This window comes from Zea mays, chromosome 3 (genome assembly GCF_902167145.1).
Source record: "Zea mays cultivar B73 chromosome 3, Zm-B73-REFERENCE-NAM-5.0, whole genome shotgun sequence".
In the NCBI taxonomy this organism is placed as follows: domain Eukaryota; kingdom Viridiplantae; phylum Streptophyta; class Magnoliopsida; order Poales; family Poaceae; genus Zea; species Zea mays.
The window spans coordinates 211,833,144-211,858,318 of record NC_050098.1 but is presented as its reverse complement, the minus strand read 5'-3'; the positions used below and the strand labels follow the sequence as shown (position 1 = coordinate 211,858,318).

At 42.2% G+C, this 25,175-nt stretch overlaps 1 protein-coding gene across 4 annotated transcripts; it reads right to left on the bottom strand.

The window, feature by feature from the left end:
• Nucleotides 1–372: 372 nt before the first annotated feature.
• Nucleotides 373–21,948, bottom strand: LOC103651305 (uncharacterized). Of its 4 annotated transcripts, XM_035966074.1 has the most exons (28): nucleotides 21,538–21,911; nucleotides 20,940–21,051; nucleotides 20,072–20,231; nucleotides 18,480–18,572; nucleotides 18,047–18,149; nucleotides 17,791–17,953; nucleotides 17,143–17,317; nucleotides 15,886–16,005; nucleotides 15,170–15,757; nucleotides 14,495–15,082; nucleotides 14,254–14,322; nucleotides 13,343–13,456; nucleotides 13,007–13,249; nucleotides 12,569–12,616; nucleotides 12,337–12,477; nucleotides 11,554–11,724; nucleotides 11,416–11,478; nucleotides 11,216–11,326; nucleotides 10,795–10,878; nucleotides 10,630–10,677; nucleotides 7,856–7,930; nucleotides 7,582–7,677; nucleotides 6,199–6,279; nucleotides 6,049–6,120; nucleotides 5,776–5,820; nucleotides 4,845–4,928; nucleotides 4,659–4,762; nucleotides 373–1,205 (listed from the first exon to the last, which is right to left on the bottom strand). In XM_035966074.1, exons 3-28 carry the CDS (start codon nucleotides 20,180–20,182, stop codon nucleotides 1,085–1,087), a joined length of 3,711 nt encoding a protein of 1,236 aa, XP_035821967.1. In that variant the 5' UTR covers nucleotides 20,183–20,231; nucleotides 20,940–21,051; nucleotides 21,538–21,911; the 3' UTR covers nucleotides 373–1,084. The 4 variants fall into 4 exon arrangements, with proteins under 4 accessions (XP_035821967.1, XP_020405622.1, XP_020405623.1 ...); XM_020550033.3 differs by lacking the exon at nucleotides 20,940–21,051 and having other exon boundaries at nucleotides 21,538–21,948; NM_001328689.1 differs by lacking the exon at nucleotides 20,940–21,051 and having other exon boundaries at nucleotides 552–1,205; nucleotides 11,554–11,721; nucleotides 21,538–21,915.
• Between the last annotated feature and the right edge of the window lie 3,227 nt (nucleotides 21,949–25,175).

The window sequence follows — 25,175 nt, the reverse complement described above, 5'->3', positions numbered from 1 at the left end:
AGTGCTAGAAGCACAGCCCTCCAGCACAAGGGCCGTCGAGGGGAAGCGGGCCAGCACAGGCGAGGCTGCAACCATGGCCAGGAGGGGAGACCGACGTGGCACTGTGATGGAGCTGGCAAGCGAGCCGCACTCGAGCAATACAACAGCGACGGAGGCACCTGCGCGGGGCTAGGGAAGAGGTCGGCGGCCTGGACACGAGCTACGATGGGGGCGACGGTCCGGCAGCGCTGGTTTGAATAGGTCGATATCTATTCTAGTGTGATATCTAATTACAGTTGGACTTCAAACATAGTTTAACATTATCAATTACTTATTACGTTACAAATATATAAACCAAACAGCACATTAAATGCTATTCACGTCCAGTAGATGTAGCTCGCGTAATGCTTATTATTAACTTACTAATGGTCATTTGGATCATTACAAACTCCAATGAAACCTACCGGAAAATGAAATCAAAGAAATAAACAAATATGATGCATTGACCCGATGTAAAATATTTTCCTTGATTACCAGGTCACCGCAGGAAATTGCTAACGACAGCGATTATGTGTTTGCTAACACTAGTAGCAAAACTCAATTAACTAATGTACAGAAGTTGTTACAACAATGGTTAGACTAAATCGGTCAAATGCCTGCTCCCTATAAAAGGAATGCAGCAGCTGTAATCTGACTTAGGAAAACAGTTAAGATGGGGTAATATGGACTTTCCTGTAATCATCCTCCTTGCGTCTTCTTCGTCTCTGCCTGCAAGGGCCAGACTCCCAGGACCACGACGACGGGACTACATTTTGCCACAGCAGTAAAGCTACTATACAAGTTGGATGACTTCCGTTCCGCTGGAGCAAACTCTCCAATCTCCAGGACAGACAGGATCTCACGCCATACAATCACCTCGGTGGCTTCTGTCAACATCTCTTTCTCCATGCGGAGTAGCTTATAATCAACCCGTCATTGCAAAATAGTATACATCAGAGGGGCGGCAATCTTCATTGACACAGATCTGTCTGTTCTGCGTACTAATGTCTACAAAGATCTGTATGTGCATCGACCTTTCTTGCATCTGATGGCTTCCACAGTATATTCACATCAGAGTTGCACCAGGAAGAGAGGTGGTTGCATCCGCTGTTTGTAATGTAGCTGTCACAAATGCCATCGGTGCCTGCTGTGTTTCACTAAAAATACCCAGAATGTTCAAAATCTGTCTGCAATTATGGGAAACACCGCACAAGGCACGTCAGATATAAGAACACAAAGAATGCAATAAGCCAACAACTATGATACTATTGATCACTTCATTGATGGAATACTGAAATAACTAAAAAAAAGGGAGTAACTAGAAGTAACATGACACAGTTTGAAATCATTAGGGCACACAAAGTTGGCACTGGCAGTATAACATGTGTAATGCTCGATGTGATATTTGTTACAATTTTGAATTGTTTCTTGCAAAGAAAATTAGGAATCACTTCTATATTTGTGTGCTTAAACCAAAGAATGATGTAGAACATCAAAGGATCTTTCTAAGGGGAACAACTGTTGTGTAAACAGATCTTAGTTGCAAGTGTGCAAGCGAGTCTTCTAGATCTTTTCTAGATCTTTAAATCATAATCCAACCGTATGTCATTTAACACTTAAATCCCTCCACCACCAGCCCACACAACTTTATTAAAAAAAACTAACAAACTATGATTGCATCTGTTAAAGCCCATAATGGCCCATATTACTGTGCCTATATATATTCTATCAAGTCCTAAGGACTAATTGCACTCTCTAATACAAGGTTAGTGATATGGTACCAAAGCAGGTTAGGGTTAGGGCCTAATCTCTTTTTTTCCAAACCGCCCTTCTCAAGCCGCCGTCGCGGCCTCTTCTCCCTGGCCTCGTCCGGCGGCCGCCCACGCCGGATCCGTGCCACCTCAAGTCCGCCTGCGTGCTCCCATGCCGGATCCATGCCACCTCCAGTCCGCTACATCTAATCCGCGCCCACCTCCAGTTAGCCGCGTCAAGGACGTCAGTTCGGCCGAATCCGCCAAGACCTGCCTGCCTGGACCGTTGACTGCCCTTCTGCGCCGGATCTGAGATTGCCTCCAGCCAGCCCAGCCCGCCATCTACCGTCTGCGCTGGACCTGCCCGTCTAGGATCCACACGTCGTCCGTTCCAGACTGACTAGATCAATGCCCCTCCGCACAGTTCCCGCCAGAGGGTCAGGTTTGGAACAGAGAAGGTTACCTCTTCACTGGTTTGCATTATTCACTAGTTTGCATCCTTTGTACGTCATATCAATCGATCATCATGTCAGTCAATGCTGTTGTGGTTAATATCATCCTTGATGGTCAGAATTATCCAGAGTGAGCTTTTTGTGTTCAAACTGCTCTACGTGGTCATGGTCTGCTTTTCACTTAACTGATGATCCTCTTGCTTTACGTGAGGATCGTAAAAATCCTGCAGACTTTAAAACTTGACAGACCAATGATGGCAAGGTGATGGCTGCCATAGTTAATAGCACTAAACCATCCATGATTATGACATTGTCCAAGTTCACCACTGCTAAAGCTATTTGGTCTCATTTGAAGGGCCGGTTTGTTCAGGACAGTAGTGCTCTCTTAGACACTATTATGCAGCAAACACATGTTATTGAGCAGAATGATGTGACTATTGATGAGTACTATTCTGCTCTTGATCGTTTGATGAGTTCTTTTGCTATCTATTGTGCCAGCCTGTGCAACTAATCCATGTCCGGCTCATCCGTTTGTTGAAAAGTTCTTTACATACAGATTTGTTAAGGGGGTTCGAACTGAATATGACTCTCTTCGTGCACGACTGCTCCACAGTTCTAATACTCTCACAATGGCAAAGGCATTGTCTGAACTACTTGCTGAAGAGACTCGGCCTCAGCATTGTCTTATGCTGCTTGTTCTAGCTCTCACAGTGTGTTGGCTGCTGCTCAGAAGTCCTATGTGGTAAGGACTTCTGAGCATTGCAAGAACACTCATCGGTCTGAAAATTGTTTTGTTAAATTTCCAGAGAAGCCGACCGATTTCCGTACATGACGGACAGCTTGTGGTCGTGGCACAGGTTCTACATCTAGAGGTTCAGTTGATATTGCATCTACTTCACCAACTACAGCCTCGCCATCGTCTTGGGCTCTTGACTCAGGGGCTTCCTTTCATGTGACATCTGATCAGTCACAGTTAGTCTCTTCTACACCTGTCATAGAAAATGCCTCTGTTCAGACCGCAGATGGTACTTTATGCCATATAACCCACAAGGGTTCTCTTTGCACTCCTCAGATTATTGTTCCTAATATATTTTTGTCCCTGAGTTGTCCATGAATCTTCTTTCCGTTGAACAAATTATAGAACACAATTGCTTTGTTGGATTTGATGACTCAACTTGTTTTGTACAGGATCATCGCACATCGTCGCACAGGGGCTGTGATTGGGACTGGCCGGCGCCATAGCACTACTCCTCGCCTCCACATCCTCGACAGCTTGTGCCTTCTTCGTCCACTTCATCATCTACGGCCCGTGTGCTTTCTGCAGCGCACAGGGGCTGTGATTGGGACTGGCCGGCGCCATAGCACTACTCCTCGCCTCCACATCCTCGACAGCTTGTGCCTTCTTCGTCCACTTCATCATCTACGGCCCGTGTGCTTTCTGCAGTGGTGCAGCCTCGGTTCGTGCTGCCTCTTTTGCCCAATAGAATCAACGTCTAGGTCATTTGTGTGGCTCGCGTCTATCCACCTTAATAAAATAAGATTGTTTAGATTATACGTCATCTGAGTCTAGCTTTCATTGTAAGAGTTGTCATCTTGGAAAACAAATACAACTTCCTTATTTTACCAGTGACTCGTTCTGCTAGACCATTGATCTTGTTCACTCTAATGTTTGGGGCCCAGCTCCTTTGGTTTCAAAGGTGGAAATAAATATTATGTTATTTTTGTTGATGATCATTCTCGTTATACTTGGATTTATTTCATGAAACGTCATTCTGAGTTGCTCTCTATCTATAGGTCATTTGCTCACATGATTCACACCCAATTTTATACTCCTGTTAAGATTTTCCGCTCTGATCCTGGTGGTGAATATTTATCCAATTATTTTCGACAATTTCTAACTTCAGAGAATCAGAGGGTACTCTTGCTCAGCTTTCGTGCCCTGGTGCACATGATCAAAATGGTGTTGTTGAACGCAAGCATTGTCATGTCATAGAAACTGCTCACACCCTTTTAAAATCTTCTTTTGTTCCCTCGCATTTTTGGTGTGAAGCAGTGTCTACCGCTGTCTACCTCATCAATGGTGAAGTTCTTTTTGGAACTCCTCGCTATGACCATCTTAGAGTTTTTGGATGTACATCATCTACGGTTAGATTATGATCTAAAGGATCAGGAGGCATGCTTGCACCTACGGTCTGTTTGTATAGTAGTAGTTCCGCTCTCTAAGGGCCTTGACTTATCAATAACAGCAGCACTACCACCCGCAATTTGCATTTTCAGCAATTTTACACAGCAAACCAATAAAAACAAAGAAGCCGGTAATAGTGTGGGTGACTGAGTTTATAGCACCTTAACTAGAGGCTGGAATATCTCAATCCATCAAAAGGATGTATGAAAATTGAGTAAGCTTGTAACACTAAAATAAATATTGTAAAGGTACCTGGGCAAGGTGTTATGCATATTCCGCTGATTAACAAAGGAAGAAAGAGGTGTCCGAAGATTGGGATATTTATTCAACATAAATTCAAGTTGTGGTGGAGGTAGCTACATGTAGCAGCATGAACGGATATCAGTAAAACTGAATAATGGATATACATGAATGTTTCAGTTGCATAACAAGGTATACCTGTAATAAGACATCAAAAGAACGTGGCTGAGTCTGGAATGACAATTTTAAAAACCCAACCCAGAGCTTCGGCATTTTCCATATCTGCAGCAAGAAAAATAAATCCAAAGGCTCAGAGCTCAATGAGACAATAAGTGAGAACAGGAAACCTACTTAATGGCCTTCCTTAGTTTCTTTGTGATCTTAAACAAGAATAATTTGTTTTGTGTGTACCCAAAAAAGTATTTCAAACTATGTGCTATATCAGCATGCATCAATGACAATTAATCAGCTAAACAAGGCATAATGGCTATATGAGGTTTCACAAGTTTCATATATAAAAAAAGTAAACTGCACATGAAATGAGGTAGAACACTCCAATTGTATCGTATATATATGTTAACCTAGCTTCTTTCACGGGGTAAATATATAGCAACAGAAACAACTGAGATTTTGGTTGAGCTTTGGTACATCGTACACTACCTGAGTTAGAACACTTGAATGGTATAGCTTCTTTCGCTAGGTAAGAATATAGTGACACAAATAACTTTAAGAATAAACCAATAGAAACAACCTTATGGGATTTTGTTAAGCTTTGATATAGCAATGGGTTATTGTTTGCTCAATCAACAACAGCATAGGAATTAAACAGGTCCTAAAACAAAGTAGGAAAAATTATCTATGGCGTGGTTTTAGTTGTGGTACACTGGAAACAACATTATTTATCCAGAATACACTGAGAAACGTTGGATATTATCAGCAGCACACCGCAACAATTAAAATTTCTATTTCAGGGCAAACCTTGCAGACAAAGTCTTGCCGGAAATGGAAATTTTAATTGTTGTTGTGTGCTATTTTCAGTGCCCTACAGCTCAAACCACTCTTTGTCAATGTGCCACGGATAATTCTCCCAATAAAGTATGACTGTGTGATACACGAGAAATTTTGAGACCTGTTTATCGATGAGCCTGGAGAGTATTCCCATGACAAAATCAACCTGAATAAGTAACAATGATCAGATGAACAAAAACAATAGTTCTTCAAACTGATCGTATGTGCCAAATTATAATAATTTGGAAAACGAAAAACTATGTGAACTGGCAAAAATGAGTTGTCTGGACACATTGATTACAAAAAAATAGATGAACTACAACCAAGCTTTTTACCAACAAATATAAACAGATAAAATTCGTTGTGTATTAACTCAAAATAAAAATCAGCATACCAAAGCAGGAAAAGCATCAAGCGCTTGAATAACTGTTCTCATAAAAAGAAGAGGAATTGGTATTCTGTCAACCTGCAAGACAGTTCAGCTTATTAGGCAAGATGAAAATAAAGACACGCAAAACTCCAATAGCAGCGGTAATGTATGTACCAATTGATTAAGTGACTTCTCCAAAACCTGCTGAGTAAATACCGTGCGTTGCTCAAAGCAAGCCGTGCAAGCATCCGTGACCTGAAATGAGTCTCCATCAGCAGCTGAAGAAATTCATGCAATAAATAAAAACACAGGACACACATTTACACAAATCCATGAGGATGCAGCAAGGTACAAAATCTGGAATTCAAACAATGTTCCAAAACAAAATATGCTTCTCTCGAGAACTCATTTTGGGATGCTAGTGCAATATATGAGGTCAAGTAGGTTTGAAAAAAAAAAGCCCGAGCTCGGCAGAAGGACACGCAGCATATGAGGTCAACATATTTTAAAACGAGTCGAACCTGTTTTTCTGGCTCGAGAAAAGACATGCAGCAAGCCGTGCTGAGCTCGGCTCGTTTTATATGATATCAAATGAATACATGGGCCGTGACTTCAGCACTACTACAATTGAGGAAGGAGATAGTTTCTAGCGTCCTACATGACAAGAGGGTATCATAGAAGCTAAAAGGAAAGATTTATAGGACAATGATTCGACCTACTATGTTGTACAGTGCAAAATGATGATCTACAGAAAGACCACATATTCAGCAGATAAGTGTTGCGGAAATGTGTATGCTTTGTTGGATTTGTGGCCAAACAAGAAAGGATCGAGTCTGAAACGATGGTATACAGGTTGGGGGTAGCACCTGTTATAGTGGACACGCTAACCAGTTCAACCCAAAAGCTTAAGCTGATGGGAGAAGGTAGTCAATCCACTTATACACTTCAACACCCCCAACTCATGTGCAGTCACAAAGAAAGGCGCAAACGTGAAAATAAATGGGTGGAGACAAATAAAGTATTTGAACTCGAGACCTTTGGCTTTGATACCATGTTAACGCACTAACCAGTTCAACCCAAAAGCTTAAGCTAATGAGAGAAGATAGTCAATCCACTTATACACTTCAACAGCACCAATTGAAGAAAAGCTTCTTCAACACCGGTTAAGATTGTTTGGATATGTCCAACAGAGACCTCTAGAAGCACTAGTGTGCAGTGTGAACCTAAGATGCAATAGCAATAGGAAGAGAAATAGGGGAAGGCCCAAGTTGACATGGGAAAGAGATAGTAAAAGAAGACTAGAAAGGATAAAATATACCATAAGATTTAGTCCTGAATAGAAGTGCATGAAAAACAACTATCCATGTGGTTGAACCTTAAGTCCTTAACTTTTGGTTTTTGTTGGGTTTCAACTCTAGCCTACCCCAACTTGCTTGGGACTAAAAGGCTTTGTTGTTGTTGTAGTGCAACATACAAGGTACTCAAAGCCATGTTAATTGTGTATAGCATGTCAAAATATTCTGAAAATATTAAAACAATTATAGTAAATGACATTACCTTTTTTAGGGCAACTTTATCTTTTTCAGGGTTAATATCATGAATTGCAATGAGAACTTCAGCAGGAGTCAATGCTGGACCAGTATGAGCAGTTCCCTGTCCAATATAAAAGAACGAAAGATTAGAGAAAAAATTGTGACTTGCTTCAAAAATAGATTGTGCGGGCAACATTGTCTCAACCATAAAAATAAATAGCCATGCTGAAAACATAAATATGGTGCATCAGATTCAGATCAACACTATCAACGAACTGCGATAAGCACAATAAAATCACCTGCAATATCCGAGCAAGTACGTCTTGGAATCTCTCAAGCGGGAGATCAACTAGCCTAGGAAATATAGGCAATACCTGAGCCAGTATATAAGAAAAATTGTTAAGTGCAATAAAAGATCTTGTCAATTATATCATTAACCAAAACAGATTGAAATCTGTATTGATGAGAACCGCAGGAAAAAAAACTTTAAAACATGATGGACATAACATAATTGCATTTGTTAAAATCAGTCTGAAATGTTCGATAAAGAAACTGCAATAAGATCAGTAATGAATAATGATTTCTCAAAATTACCCGAAACATACTTTTATTTTATCATGAGCAGATAAATTTGTCATTCGACGCTGCCTTCAAACTTCTAAATAAATTTACATTTATCACAATCTAAATGTTTGAGTATATTAGGAAACTCTTGATATGGTTCGTTTAAGATTGATTGTAATCCCGGGATAACCTTCCTTGTATCTAGGATAACCTTCCTTATCTCTAGGATAGGCTTCTTGCCCTCCAAGTCAAGTACTCCTATATATTCCTTCTAGAGGCTCAATGCAATATCCTCCAACACATTATACGCAATCCTTCTTCCTACAGGGTATCATGAGTCTAGGTTTAAACCCTTGGTCTTCGTCTTTCGTTGCCGCCGCCGGGGAGATTGCTCTCCGCCGGGGGGCAGCGCCCTCGTAGGATGCAATGTGGATCCATGTGATCCACTGTGTCCGTCGTCGCGTCGTCAAGCATAGCACCAGATCAGAACTCGCCATCAAGGCCCCGTCGGCAGCCTCTGTCCACCTTCCCATCGACTACCCCAACCGGATCTAGCCCATTGCATATCCTCGTGGTGGCGGCTGTGATGGGGTTGTATCACTGCCGCCGGCAACATCGCACGCCACCATGGAGGCGGATGCGACCTCCGTTGTCGGCCAGACCGCGGCTGGGCAGTCCTCGGGATCGGCACGTCATGGGGAGGACGGGGCAGGTCTCGCTCTGCCCCAGTTTCGCGCTGCGAGCTCCGCTCGCGGCGGCCTTAGCGTCGTGTCGCCCTTCGTCTTCTCCCCGCGCTGGGGTACCCCAGTGATGTACCATATCTGTTGTTGTTGCGTCTTATCGATTTTCCGATCAGTGATCGGGTTTGCGTCTCCATCGCCCATCGCTCGTCGGCTCGTGCGTCATCGACGTCGACATCGACAAAGTAGCTCCTTCATCTTCTCCGACTATGCTGCATGGCACGGCTAGCGGCGTGCCAGGGGATGCCCGTATGCTGTTTCCGCGCCTCTTCGCCGGCACATCGATCTATGTCGGTTCATCGTCACCACTATTGACCGGGAGGTTCTGCCATCGACATCACCATCGTCGTCCTCTCCTCACACGCCGTCAGTCTGGCCAACCGATCGCGCGCGCGACCTCACCCTCCCATGACGTCTATCGTCTGACGCGAGTTTCTTCACCGAGTTCAATGGGGAGCAGCCTTGTTCTACCATGGTCATCAAGTGGGTCAAGGAGGAGTCTCACAATTGGTGTAGGGCTGGAGCCAGTGGATTAGATAGCATCCTTTCCGCTCCAACGCACTAATCGGCGTCCTTCTTTCTTGGTCATGAGGGCAGTTGGTCATAATTTCATTGTACTCCTAGCTATCCTTGAGTGTGTGTGGGTGTGTGGGTTAGTTTGGTTTGTATGAGGTTTCTTATCCTCACCTTTTTTCCTCTTAATATAATGATACGCAGCTCTCCTGCGTTTTCGAAAAAAAAAAGTTTCTTCACCGAGCACGAGGGTTGCCACTGCATGGCCTCCTCGGGCAGCAGTGTGGCCTGTCATCGACTCTACCGCTGCAGCGCCTCCTCGGTAGCAGCATGGCTTGTCGTCGTCCCTGTCGATGCGACGCCTCTTCGTACAGCAGCATCGTCGTTTATCGTCGACCCCCACTGTTGCATCTACATAGCAGTCGACTCCGTCGGTGCGCATCTCTACGCACGGTCTACAAGTTGTTCGACACCTGCGAGCTGTGTCGACACACCCGTCGATCTGCGTTGCACCTACATGCTGCGTCGACACCCTACGTCGTTGGTCTGCACTACGTTTGTTATTGAGTTCTTCGCCGACAAGTACCGTCGTCGCGCTCCATTGGCACCGTCGAGTACTCGAGTCTCTTTTTCCTATGTGTTGTGGCTCTCGCCACTGTGACTCCAGGATCCTCGATGCGTCGCCACACCTACCTCTTCGCCTTCTTCCAGCACAACCTTGTTGTCAGTGTCGTCGTCTCATCCTCGACTACTTCATCTACTCCGCTCTAACAACTGTGAGCTGCGACGGCACTCCCGCCATACTGCACCACAACCATCGTGGAGGTCTTCTCTACTGGTCCCTTCAGACACTAACACTTGGTTGGGGCCTTCTACCTAGTATGTGCGGTACTAGCAACACCAACACGTGCATTCGTTTAGGACGCATTTCCAGGCATGGCAAAACTGGAGCACGCCTCGTCCACTGCGAGGGGATGTTATATTAGGCATGAGTATATTAGGCAACTCGGTATGGTTGGCTTAGGATTGATTGTAATCTCGGGATAACCTTCCTTGTATCTAGCATAACCTTCCTTATCTCTAGGATAGGCTTCTTGCCCTCCAAGTCATGTACTCCTATATATTCCTCCTAGAGGCTCAATGCAATATCATCCAACACATTATACGCAATCCTTCTTCCTACACTAAATAACCCAAAGTCGCTATCAAACAGGAAAGTGTATCAATCCTCGAGCAATATTGATTGAAGCATGTACCTCCTCCTTTGGAAATGAAGGCAGTAAGGGAATCAGAATAGATGCATCCTGCCAGAGAAAGTCAAAAGATTCAGCAAACACATTAAATAAGAGACATCAAACATGTTGCAGGTGCGAACAAGTGAATAAGAAGCAGTACACAGCACAAGCAGAATTTATGCATACCTTCAGCTTGGTATTATATAATTGTTTAACAGCAGCAACTAGGTCAGCTGAGGGATTTGAATCTTCAGTCAATGTTTGCAGTGTCTTTAAAATGAGAAAACAAACAATGAGATTATGGAACCTATTTGTACTTCCTTTGTCCCAAATTAAAATCAACTCCTACATGTGCTCAAAGTCATTATTTTAAATTTTACCAAATGAAAACAGCACCAATATTTATGACATCAAATTAATATCACTAGATACATCATGAAATATATTTTCATAATATAATTATTTGGTGTCATAGATGTTACCTTTCCTATAAAGTTGGTCGGACTAAAAATAGTTTAAGACTTAGGGTGATTCTAGGAATTAATTTATTTTGGGACGGAGGAAGTATTGAATAATTTACAAAGAGAAGTCAGAAACCAAATGGTACCAAGGTAATAAGATGTTCACTGCCTTCAGGTGGATTATGAATAATGTTCAGCAATTCAGGACACGAGGGCCCCAGATTTCTTATAAGGTTGGGCATATGCCAATGGATACACTGCACAAATTTGCACCATGATGAGCAGTCAGTGAGGTATTAACTAGTCAATATTAATCAACCTACGTTGCAAAAAAAAAAGGCAGCACCTGCTTGACAACTTTTGGGGACCTTCCATAAGCATTGAACAGATGTTGAAGAAGACTAGATCTCTGGAAGAAAAAAAAATGTTTTTACAACAGCCCAAAAGACAGGAAAAGAGCAAGGTACTATTTTCATATGGATACCTTGGTGCAAAGTGCAAAGAACAAAGAAGTACGCCGCTTTGCCTCAGATACAGATACTGCTGACTGTTTTGTAGAAACCGATGATGTCTTGAATGGCCCATTTTCAGAGAACTCAGTATCTGGGATCTGGGAGCCACTTACTGAAGTTCCCTGACTACCTACCTCAATCTGCTTCATGAAAGACCATTCGTCAATGAAGAAAACAAAATACAGTAACTATTGCGAATAATATGAGCTCTTAAGACACCATAAAGAATATTAGAACATTCTCCCTACACCATAAAATAGAAGTACAACACTACTACAGAAATTAGAGGAAGGCTGCAAATAATTAACTTCTAAGAAACCCAGCCCCTATTCTACATTGCTAGATGGCAAAACAAGTCAGGTACTGCCATCTAATGCAATAGATGTTCAGTAAACAATGAAGATACTAGAGGTCCCATAACCAAGTAATATTATACATCAGCTTTTTAGATAATCCTTGGTTTAAACCAAAAAAAAAACATGCTACAAAAAATGTCTATAATAGTTTCTTAAATTAAAATTCAAATACTAATGCATAAGACAAGCGCTTCAGATAGACTCATATCCATATTTCACTCTAAAATGAAATACAATGTCAAAGGGAACATAAACTACAATTTCAAGAAGAAATCCCAATACATTGCTGAATTCTAATAAGGTTTTTGAATAGTTTGGGATCTCTTATTCATCCCCTAGCAGAAACTGACAAAACAAATGAGGTCAATTGCGCAGAGTATCAAAAAAAATTAGAGTTACCTCAGCTGTCGATTCTTTCAAAGATTTCGAATTAATATCTGTGTCCACAGTATGCTCATTAGCAACTCCCACAAGGCTCTCTATGGCAAACTGCTCTATTTTTTCTGTTGCATATGTTAGATCATAGAGCCTTTTTGCAACCTACAAAAAGAATGCATGTATCAGCATTACATAGCGCAGTATTATATCAAAGCCAAAACGATTAAAAGATAAGGTAATGTTGCTCTCATACCAATCTAACTGCTTTTCCCCTGACTTCATCTTGAGAGTGGGCAGCACACTGTAAATACACAACAGAAGGTAAGTGCAGCACGGACCAACGTACCACCACCAACAACAACAACAAAGCCTTATAGTCCCAAGCAAGTTGGAGTATTAGAGTTGAAACCCAACAGACCAATGTACCAGCCACATAAAAAGAACCTGTACCATTAATCTGAACTATGGTTGATATTCTCATAAACTGAAAATATAATACAACAATATGTAAGCCATGCATCCCGCATGCCTGCACTTGAGGTTAATGAAGATATTTACACAACACAGAAATGAAGATAACATAAGTGAACTCAAACATTGATAAGCAACTTAGAAAATCTCTGATTATATTACTGCAACTTAGAAAAATCTCTGATTATATTAGTAACAGTGGAAAAGGAAACAAGCTAACCTTCAGAGCAATATCCAAGCAAACATGGCGAAGCGGAGGCCGACCCAAGATAAGGCTCCATACAGTTCCCAGGCCTTGGGTAACACGGTCCCCATCTCCATCCTTTAATTGTTGGCTGTTGTCTTCTGACATGCAAAGATCCTCCAGTAATCTAAACAAAGACTCAGGTAGATATGGTGCATCGCATAAAAGTTTGCTAAAAGATTTGTCTGAAGCAGGCAGTGAATCAATCAAGGACCTCGCCTAGAGATGAGAACAAAAGACATGAAAAGATGTCTCAACTCTCAGAAAGAACATTAATAAGATACAATACAATACTATTATGAGCAGGCTTACAAGTGATATAAAGAACTTCTCGTAATGTTTAGAGGTGGAGGTAGAGCTTTCTGGTGAATTAGCAACACTGATACTCTGCAGCTGATACAACACATGCATTGCCAGTTCATACCCCTACAAAAACACATGAGCCTCATAAATATCTTAGGAGGTGTAAAGTACCAGTCAACTAATATGCTTATATGATCATGATGGGACCCATGCTTGATCTGGGCATTGACAATTGCAGTTCACGTGACGAACAGAGCAAATTGGAACAGCACAAACATAGCTGCTACTTTGTATCACCATTTCTCCAAGAATGCCACTACCCGACACAATAAATTCAATGGCACCCTAAATCACCCTCTACTTCAAATCTGAGTCACTCCCCAGTCCACCCTACCTTAAAAAATAGGAGGTTGAGATTTAGGGGAACTGCTGTGGGAGTAAACAATTTGGCTAAGAGAAGCCAACCAGGAGCTGAAACAAACTGTGCCTTAGGACTTAGGAGCATTAACTTAATGAACGCAGAATGCAGAAACTAGCTCAAGGTCAGCAGAAAAGGGCGCATGGGTAAACAACAAACAAAATCACTTCAACAAGTGAACCCTAGTCATAACAATTGACATATGTATATGAAAATAATTACCAACCTGTCAATGATGTATTCAAGCCGTGTTCGCTCCAAAAATAATAATAATAATAAAATACACTAATACAGTACCAATTTTAACGTCCAAACTTACATCTCATGAAATAATATAATTTGTGTGTGCATTAAATCTCAACAAACAATAACTAATTCAGATCTTCAAGTCAGCCGAATGCAAAATCCTAGCAATTTGAATGAAAAGTTGGATGTATCCGCTGTAGTTATATCAATGCTGGTAACACCAAACAGTGGATATAATTCATTATTAGTGAAGTACCTCCTGATCATGTGAGTGAAAGATAATGTGCCTCTGAATCAAATCCATAATGTTATCATCAGCAGCACTCTGCGAATAAAAATTACGGGAAAAGCAGTGTTAGTTTGTTAAAAAAAATACTCAAGCAACGCAGAAAATATATATAGCAAGTAAACAAAAGAGATTTTTAAAAATGCAGTTACTAAGCATCTCATTATAGAGTATCTATACTAGACTAAAGATTACAATATCAAAAGGATACCTGCGCGATCAAATGAGCAAGCAAAGAAAATCTGGCATTGAAACTATTTTTCTTGTAATCATCAAGTATCCGGCCAATGGCTAGTTTGTTAATTGAGATTTTCCCTTTTTCACTTAATTCCAACTGAGATGTAATAATTGGCAAGTCATCATTGGTGTCGTCTGGTGTTGGTGCCTTTGGAGCTGGTAAAAAGGGGTCAACCTCTAAATCCATGCTATCGGATTCGTCAAGTGAATTAACCACTGAAGACATGGGTTTCACTATATCTTCATCAACATCAGAAGAATGAATCCTGACATCCACTGGTGCCTCGACTTCAAATGTTGGCTCCGGTTCAGTGACAACATCCAGAAGCTCCAACTTGTCTTTGGCAATTGTTTGATTAGGTTGAGAAGCTGACTGCTGTTCACCTTCATTTTTGTGTAAATCTCCTTGATAGTCTGAATAGTTTTCAGCCTTCCGAGAATTGGAGTAGAGTGTGTTCGACAAATTATCTGTTTGATGCACACTATTGGTTTCCATCTTCACCTGTATCGAATTTACAGCAGAAGATGAAACTATCCGACGCGGATCGAGGCGACGAGGGTCCTGCAACACATCAGCATCCTCAGAATAAGCATTTTTCTGTTGACTTCATAAAACACAACCTGAAAGTCACCAAAAGATAGATCATACCCTTCTTGGATCACGCTTAGCATCATGAACGCTAGTCATAACAAAGGCATCAGATGGTGAGATGCTGACTCCATCTGCTGTGGGTGTAGATTGTGCAGTGAATAGTGTGGAGTCTGAATTGGCTGGAAGGTTTTGTGTTACGAGACCAGAGGAATATTTAAAATTCAGTTGCTGGACACCGTTATTTGTTGCTAAATGAAATGAAGCTTCCGGTAGATGTTTCATTGTTTCTATCACAATGTCGGCCATGACATCTGCCTCTACTGTTGAGACAAGAATACCCAAGGATTCAGCTCCTCTTTCTCCTTCAGCAAGCAAAGCGCCAATCATTTCAATCATCTTCTCGACAGGAGACACTTCATTATTCAATATAGCTGGATCGGATGAATGACCCACACTGGCATCATTGTCAGCCTGCATATCAGAATAATCAGACAATCCCAGAACTGGCAGGTTTGAAGTGGCAGACATGTCAAATCTTGCTCTCTTAGCTATGCCATCAGACGTAGTAAAAGTATCACTTGATCGAACAGCAGGTTTCTTCCGATTTATATCTCCATAAGGCATCTCCCATGATGTAGACTCATCCTGTAGCATAAGAAAAGAACTACAATTCTTCGAGAGAAAAAATATATATACTTATTGAGGAAGCATATTTTTCAAAGGTATACATGTGCAATCCGTTGGGCAAAACTGTATAAGCATGCAAATAATACCTTGCTAGCACGAGAAGCACGCTCTATATTTCTAGACATCTTCTCTGCCTGCCTAATATTTTGTTCCATTGCCTCACCAGGGCTGAGAACACGCAGCCGCCTTACCAATATGTCTTTAGACTGTCAAGAGAAGGAAGTCTGGTTAGCTTGACAAGCAATATACATCAAAAAACAAATATGAATATGTAAATCCTACACACATTTAGGAAAAGCAATGCAGAATTGATGTACAATTTCTCAAAAGAAAACAAGATGTCTCCAAAAATTAGTCCTTTATTAAGTTACAACAACAAACACAAACAAGCAACCAGATCGAGAAGAAAAGAGAGGGGAGTAGGGATTGTCTTCACAGGAGTGGCTCCCTGAAAGGAAACTTGACAGCTCAGACCAGATACCGTTGCCACAAAAATCTTGGTTTGAGTTTGGTAGAATGAGTCTAGTAGTCTACAAAAACCTAATGTCATACATTCAAATCCTATAGTGAGTGCATGATTCCATCTTTCTTATCATAACTCCGACTTCGTTAGTATCACTTTTTTACCGCACGAATCCATATTAAGATTGAGGAGTGTTATGGTTCCTAGTTCATAAGGGAATGATAGCCAGGCGGAGTCGGCTTGGGGGGGGGGGGGGGGGGGGGGGGACTAGACTATTAGAGAGATATGGGACTAATTCTTCTTCATTGATTGATTCCCCCTTAAGGAGGTACAACTCATCCTTATATAGATAGGAAGACTTGCCCCCCAAGTAACTAACTCAATCTTATCTAATCTAATCCCAAGTAAGTAACTCAATCTTATCTAATCTTTATCCACTAATCCTAACCCTGAGCCTATCCCTATGGGCCTCATGCCCTTGGCTGCCACCCCATGACAAGGAGCAACATCCTTGGTTGTAAAGATCTGCTTAAAAAATCATCTTTAAAGTTTTGACAAAATCCACATAGATTTCTAAATTATAATACATATATACTAGGGCTGAATCGAGTCCTCAATTTACATATGAGCTTCATGCATCAAGGCATATTTACTATCAACAATCATATTTGTACTACCATCCGTTAATTGATCATAACCTGGTGTAAGAACACATTAACATGCTAGCCAAGTTATACTTCCTCGCAAGCAAAATTCAATTATAGCAACAGTTTAAGAATCTTTGAGCTGTATCGAGGCATGAAGTATGTAAATTAAATCAGATAATTTATTAATGACAACTGAACCATAATCTACATGTGTAACCTGTAGATGAGCTAACCTCAATCATTGCCTGGTGGGGACTCCGTAGAAACCCCAAAAAAGCTGCTCTTACAGCATACCGCAGGCTTGCTGAATGTGCCCCCTTTGCAGTCTCCAAGCCAGGGTCAAAATCAAGCAAAACTGGCAACACGCGGTCATAGTAAATCGGTCGGATCTTTACAACTGCTGCAAGACTGACAAGTGCCATATATTATATTTCAGAACACAAATAAATACATCTCAGACAGCTATGCGGCTTTGCAAGATAAACAGCACAAAATGATACACTGTCTCAAGCTTCAAAGATAGCTACACCTGCATGCATAGCTGGGCCTGGGCTCGCAGCAAGCAAGCAAGGAGCCAAACACACAAGCCCACAAAGGTCAAAATAATGTCAGTGGATCACAAAGAACCTAGGTTGTGTAACAAAAAGGGTAGGATACCAGTTGATCACCTAAAGTAATTCAATTGCTCCATAATGTTAGCATATTTATAAGTCAAGATAAACATGTAGATAGCTAGGAACTGATGCCATTCATTAAATAAATTCAGGTTCATCTTCATACACAGAGAAAGCTAGTTCAAAGAGAGGATGAAATGGCAGGATAGTGAGTGTAACAAATCACTTCTGCTCAACATATACGATAAAGTTGGTAGAAATTCTTACGAGTTGATGGTGCCAACTAGGAAGGACCCTCGATGGGCATAAGCTGTTCGCAGAATATCCAGGAGGAGGAGGAGAGCTCGATGTGCATCAGCTTCCAAAATAGCAGGATCAAGGCTAGGATGAAATTGAGATGATCGTGAAGTATCAAATCTCCAGTTTTTTCCTGTATGTAAGGTGTACTTGTCAATGTGAAAGTCATTCTCTTTCAAAAAAATATTGCCCATTCACTTGTTAACTTTAAACTGGAAAATGGTACCCTCAGTTGGCTGTACTTGGTCACTGTTGGCTTGAGGTGTGCAACACAAAATCCATGTTTCCACAAACTTTAGAGCAAGTAGTTTAGTTGCAATAGGGCCTGGCTGTTACATGTCACAAACAATAGTATCAGCCAGTACCAGTAACAGTTAACAAAGAATATAGACAAAGAAATCACAGCACCAACCATTGCACGTGTTCACATATGTCATTTTTTTTTGTAAAATTGATTATGCTCTCAGGTAGCACTGCAGTAAAGTACAATAGTATCATCTAGGGACTTGAGATGTTGCATAAAACGAAGGGGAATAAAACAATTAAGACCTCACACTTGAAAAGTTTTAAGTAATTCCATGATGTGTCAACTTCTCACAACAGAATAGCAGCAATTGCACACATTGTATGCATAAAGCACAAACTACAATAAAACAAACCTCATTCATCACACCACAGACTGCATCTTTGAACTGCTTCATACAAGCCCACATGTCTTCAAGCCAAGTTTCAAGTTTTCCGCACTTGTTAACCTAGATTTACCATTACAGTAGAAGAGTGGATATTAGGAAAGATTGTAGTGAATTACATATATTTATAAGTTAACATTATATGTAACATCAAATCAAAGCAGGACAAATATGCCAAGAAAAGCAATTGTTCAGATTTATACATAGTGCTTCATATTTTCCAAAGAGAAGGGAACAATGCCATGTGTTTCATCTGAACCAAAGCCCAACTTAAAACATTGTCACAGCAAGCCTTAACTTGCAGGGTTCATCACAAATCATTCTTGTAAATTAGCCAAAACATATAGCAAACAGTCTAACCTACTGGTACTGTGTGCCTCAATTTGTTGATAAAATTTTAATGGTTCTTGATAGTTGGGATTCTAGACGCTGCAAGGTAAGAAATCAGTTCAATTACAATCGTTGCATGTAGTTTAGACTCAACAGCACAACATGTAAATTTAGAGCTTGATGTGTAATTCATAGTTCAATGAGGAACATTTATCTACACAAGCTCAGAATCACATTTCAAAAAGAATATGTTACTCTTATACCATTACCCAATTCTGACAATCCTATTAATGCATGGATATGATCATGCATACCACTGGGAAGCACCACTTTATAGCTAACAAGAAAATAAGCTGAACATATAAGAATTTATGATACTCCTTCAAATATTTAGCTAGATGAAGATGGATGTATTTCTTTTTCATGGCAACATGAATAGTGAGTAAACTACAGTGCATTTATAAGCACTTTAATGCCAGTATAATTATTTGATATGGTTGAGTTAAGGCAAGAAGGTCAGTTTTTTTATTGACTTTTCACAGATGCTGAAAAGAACACCAAATTGTCATGCAAGTCTCTGCCCCTACTATTCCAGCATTTTCTTGGATTAGGTCTGCTCTTGCCCCCCCAGTGTTTTTCATAAGACAGTAGCACATATGAAAACAGCTGGGCATAACAATGAGTGTTATAATGAATGAATGGTGGAAGGAGAGTTCACAAGGATTTGGAGGTTTTGGTCATTGGACATGAAGTCATTACAAATAACTGAAATGTTTGATATTTTAATGGTAGCACAGTAAGTTCTTTTATGATCACAGAAGATGCATGCACTCGACATGTCGACAGTCGAGAACAGACAAGAGTGATTTCAGCAGCACTTTATGATAGCAATGCCTGTTACTTTCCTGCATGAACTGACGAAATAGAAACAGGTAAAAACAACAAATGCTGGATTTTACACCGTCTTCAATATTAAGTCAACTAGAACATGCATTGCAGCAAAATGCTTGTCATTTGGAGCTTATAAACTCTTTGTATGAAAACAAGGTTTTATGTTGGCAAATAAGCATTTCTTGCAGCGTAGTTTTTCAATCGGATGAACTTTGTGATACGCTCCCAACAAAATTAAGATAAGCAACTTCGTCAAATGGCCATAGCAACATCACAACGGTAGGTAGTTACAACAACAGTGGATTTATTCATTAATAAATATCTGTTTTACAAAGAACAACCTGTAGTGTCATCTCTTCCAATACAGCAGGAAATAAATTTGTCCCACTAGCTATAGATTGCTTAACAGTCGCAGGATCATCATGCTTCAAAAATGACAGCAAATTTGGCATCAGCACAACCAAATCTTCTGTAACATTTGTGCCAAGCTCTCTCAGCAATCTGTCAGAAACAAGCAGATACATGAGAACCACCACAATAATTTTCCCATGCAGAAAGCAAGGAACGCACAAATAAACACTGTTTATTTTTGCTAATTCATGCTGAGCTAAACATTATGTCCGTTTTTTCACTCCAATGAATTTCAGCAAGTTTTTTTAAACGAAATGGCAGGAGCTCTGCCTTTCAATTAAGATAGGAAAAGAGCGTAAGCACAGGTCAAAAATTACAGTGCACCCAGGGACACGAGGGAGCAGTGTTCAACCCACCCACCCACCCACACACACAGAGAGATCTACACTTCCCAGGTTAGAGCCCGTTTCCGTTGCTCAATGTCCTCTTTTATTCTAGAGGCAACTTGTGCCGCCGTTAGAAGATGCCGTTGAAGATCCTTCTATTTCATTCTTTCCAGATGTTCCAAATAGTGTATATCACCACCCCATTAAAATTTCAGCAAGTTATCCACTGTAGATCAGGCCATCAGGGGTGGAGCTACATGATCTTATTGGGGTCAGCTGACCCCTATAAAATTTAGCAGATTCTAACACATTTACTGTTGGTGTATTTGTGTGATGATTAGTGGAGCTGGCCCAATAACTCTGATGTCTGGCTTTGCCCCTGCAGCAGATCAGTGGCACTTTAAAGAATACAAACTCAAATCAGAAGCCATCAAAACCAACATACGGATTTAAAAATGTCCTTGAAACATACTTTGTTTGACCAAATAATGTTATATATCATATCATGAATCATGAAAACTTCGAATGTCTGGATACCCCCACAGGCATGATTTTTTCCCTCTCCATCATTCCAAAGCTCCATCCTTCAACAAATTAAACAAACTTTGACACCATCGTGTTTACCTCATACCAAATGGTATCAGCAAAGTCAAGCTAAATCCACTGAGCATTCCTCTAGCATATTGTGAGCTTATGCAAAATAAACGCTAGTTTGTCCATGCCGTTGCTGATATCAAGTTCCAAATTAGACAACCAAGTACCTAGAGACCCATCAGGATGCCAGTTGTGCAACTAACAAAAATCACAACTTAGGTCAAGCCCAAGCTCATAAAAATCTCACAGAAACAGTATCAGGTACACGGATGCAGAACGAAGCATGTCAGATCTACGAAGGTTACTAATATAACAATTTCAACAACGTGAATCACTACTGAACTAAAAACAGTCACGAGTCCCGAAATTCATGGAGATAACGGACCTAACCATATGAAACAATTTTGCCAGAGCTCCTACGATATGGCATCACTCCATACGGATACGAAAGTACAGGAAGGAAGGCCCTGGCTCACCTTAGGGCACGAGACGAATCGAAGCGGGGCGAGGCGACTTCCTCGCGGTCACCCGGCGGTGGCGGCGGCCGCGCTTCGGCAGCATCGCCTCGCGGCAACGGCCACCGGGAGCCGCCTGCTCCGAATTCCATGGGTGGGGCCTAAACCCTAGCTCAGGGAGCACAGGGCCACGCGGACACGCGAAGGGATAGCTAGGGCACGAAACCACGACTGGGAGAAGTAAGCAGCAGCGACTGGGTTGGGATAGGTTTGTGTTCGGCGGTGGCCGCAGGCCGCCAAAGCAGGCGACGCGGCGGCGGGAGGAGCAGGGCAGGGCGCGGCCAGGAGGGCCGCTCAGGCGACGGGGGATAGGGGGCGAAGGGGCCAGGCCAACGGGATGACTTGCCACAGGTGTGCACGATGTTATATCGTGAAGGACACCGACACGTGGGACCATTTGTGGTTCTACACTCTACAGGGCCGTCGGGCACCGACACGTGGGACCATTTGTGGTTCTACACTCTACAGGGCCGTCGGGTTTGGAATCGTGGGCCTGACACTAGCTCCAACAATTTCCCCATTTTTTCTCTTTCTATCTATATTTTCTATTATCTTTATTATTATATTTAAAAGACTCCGCCTATATACAAAGGATGCCTCTCGATCATAATATTCGACAAGTTTTCGCTACTACAATTAGGTTACCCGTGTTTTGGTTCGAAGGAAATGTTAGTCACTGTAACATTGAATGTTTAGATAATAATTACATGTATTAAACATAGTATAATTATGAAACTAGTTATACAAATAAAGGTTAAAGGATGTTTCGAATTTATTAAACCTAATTGAGTTTATATTTAATACTGATAGCTGGTACTCAAATATTTGATGTGATATGAACTAAACTTTAGTTCGGAAACCAAACAGATTCTGCTTTTAGCTCAAAGGGCTTGTATTCAAACTATTGTAATTACCTTATTTATGGACCAGGTATGTGCCCTTGCGTTGCCACGAAATTTAAAAAAAGTATAAAACATAGATATAGAACGAAAAACATTAATATGATATGCAAATTTGTATGACCGTGCACTGTGATGACATATAATATGACACGCTCGTTGTCGGTGTTTTGGGTCCGACCGCACACCCGGGGTTGCCCCTCAAGGTGTTTTAGGAGTAGGACGGTGTCGCCGACTGTAGCTAAATGGTTCGTGCCCGATGCACGAGGAACAATGGACAATGTTTACAGGTTCGGGTCGCTTTGAGATGTGTAACACCCTACGTCCTAGTGAGTATGCTTTGTGTAATGGGTTACAAGGTAGCTCTCATAAAGAGTTGAGGTGGGTGACGGAGTAGTGGGATCGATCGTTCTGAAGGGGTGCCCCCTAGGCCTTATATATTCGACCGTGAGGCAATACATGTGGATATGCACCTAAAAGATAGTGAACCGTTTTTGTCTATCTTCCTATGATTCTGCCGACTTATCCTCGCCTGGTTACGTCGTACGGGGCTCCAGCGCGGGAAAGTCGGATCTTCTGTTGCGGTCGTTTGCTCAACGCTGTGGGGCCATCCGGGCTTGCACCAACCCGGCCTTATGTCGATCTGCTTCACTGGTCGCTCCTCCCCAGGCCCATGAAGGAGTGACCTTACGATTTATTGGGCCCTTGGGCCTTTCGTGAGGTCTTTTATCCTTCTAGTAGACCCGGGGGATATCTGTCCCCCACAAGCCCCCGATCTTCGGGCTGATTTTGAGATAATCAGCCCAAAGATCCTAGCTCCAGCTTGCAGTCTTTGTTTATGACGAGAAATGCTTTCCAAGCAGTTTGGCAAAAACGATTTTTTACTGTCTCCTCCTGCTTTGATCACTCGTGGACTGGAGCCTTGTTTCATGCTTGTGTCTTAGAAGTCGGCATTTCATATTGTAGGACCCTGAACTTCATTGGGTGCACCGGAGGTGCACCCAATGGGTGTAGCCCCCGAGCTTCGAGTGGATTTTGGAAAATAATCCACTCGAAGGTCTTCATCAGAAATCTTGCCTTCAGTTTTGTCTTATGCCTTGGAAACTGGCGTTGCTTTCTCTCGAAATGGTGATTTATTGGGTGCACCGGAGGTGCACCCAATGGGTGTAGCCCCCGAGATTCGAGTGGGTTTTTGAAGATAATCCGCTCGAAGGTCTTCATTTCGTGTCTTTTTGCTGAGAGTAACCCTTTCTTTTCCGAATGCCTTAGAGGTCAGCATTGTGTCATCAATATTATGCTTTAGAGGTCAGCATACATTTTGTCTTTTGCAGCCGAGTTTGCGATCCGCCCATATCTTGCTAGGTGGTGTAATTTACTTGCTCTGTGACTGATTGGACATTTGATGGACGTTCTTTGGCTAGTCTTCACGTCGCTTCTGTCGGTCAGATTTTGTACTTCACCGGCTATATTTGGCTTTCCTCTGATCCTTACTGATATCTCACTTTTGTCTTGAGGTATTCATTGCATGCCCTGCACGGATGTGACAGTTTTGAAAAATATACTGATAATTCCTGGGCGTCCCCCCCAATGGGTGTGGGCAAGGGACGGCTTGGTACGCTGAGTGTTTTAGCCGGCTGCTTCTGAGTAGTAATGTGATGTGACGGCGGGTGTAATCATATCATCCGCGTTGTTGACTGGAGTCCCAATGGGTGTTGCGTTGCGTGAAACGGCGTCAGCCACCTGACGTGTCTTCAGACGGGTTGAAGTGTGTATTGAATGCTTCGCGACTGTTCAGTGACCGTGGTTGGAGGTGAGCGGTTGCCTTCTTCTTCTATAAATAGTTCCTTTGCCTCTCTGGTTTTTTCACATCTCTTGTTGTTCTCCGCTGCTTGCCTTCTTCCTCTCCTTGCATTTCCACCATGGGCAAAAACAACAAACGCAAGCGCGAGCCGACTCCTCCATCAGAGGACTTTGGCGACTCGGAATACTCAGAGGAGGAGTTCTCCTCTCAGTCCGAGGGGTCTCCGGCTCCCGTCTCTCCCCCAGCGTCGTCCGATGACTCGGACGACTCTCAGGGGATTGCTGCGGAGGTCTGGACTTACATCCGGGCCGTCGAGCGCTCCGGGCTCGAGGGCTCGGATGAGTCGGAGTACTCCTCGGACGAGGAGGACTCGCCCGAGGAGGACGGCGAAGGTGACGACGACGACGACGACGACGACGACGACGACGGAGGCGACGACAGCGACGACGGTGACGGCGGCAGCAGGGGCGGCAACGACGGCAGCAGGAGCGGCAGCGGCGACAGCGGCAAGGGCAGCAACAAGGCCAGTGGCTAAATGACACTGGTTTTTAGATATTAGTATAGGTTAGAAGTAGTATAGTGAAATAATGTAGTAGTATTAGTAGTGTAGAGTAGTACAGTGTAGCGTAGTAGTAGTAGTAGGGGAGTATCAACTCATAATGAGTTGATTTGTAAGTATTGTTACTTTCCTTAATGAAGAATGACTTTGTCTCCTCCTGTGTCAATTACTTTGCTTCATAGTAAATTGATCTCTTATTTGTGAAGTTGATTCATTCGGAATAGTATCTAAATAACTCGGGCATCATATCGCCGCCTCAGGGGTGATGGCCGAGCTATTATTGTCGACATTTATGCATTTGGAATAGAGTCCGAGTGACGACGAAATCATGTCAGCGCCG

Coding starts and splice junctions, on each gene's coding strand:
- LOC103651305 (XM_020550033.3), bottom strand. CDS start 21,668: ATGGAATTCGGAGCAGGCGGCTCCCGGTGGCCGTTGCCGCGAGGCGAT. Junction 18,150..18,479: donor TCTGTGGTGTGATGAATGAG/GTTTGTTTTATT, acceptor GACATGTAACAG/CCAGGCCCTATTGCAACTAA. Junction 6,280..7,581: donor ATAAAGTTGCCCTAAAAAAG/GTAATGTCATTT, acceptor GACTCATTTCAG/GTCACGGATGCTTGCACGGC.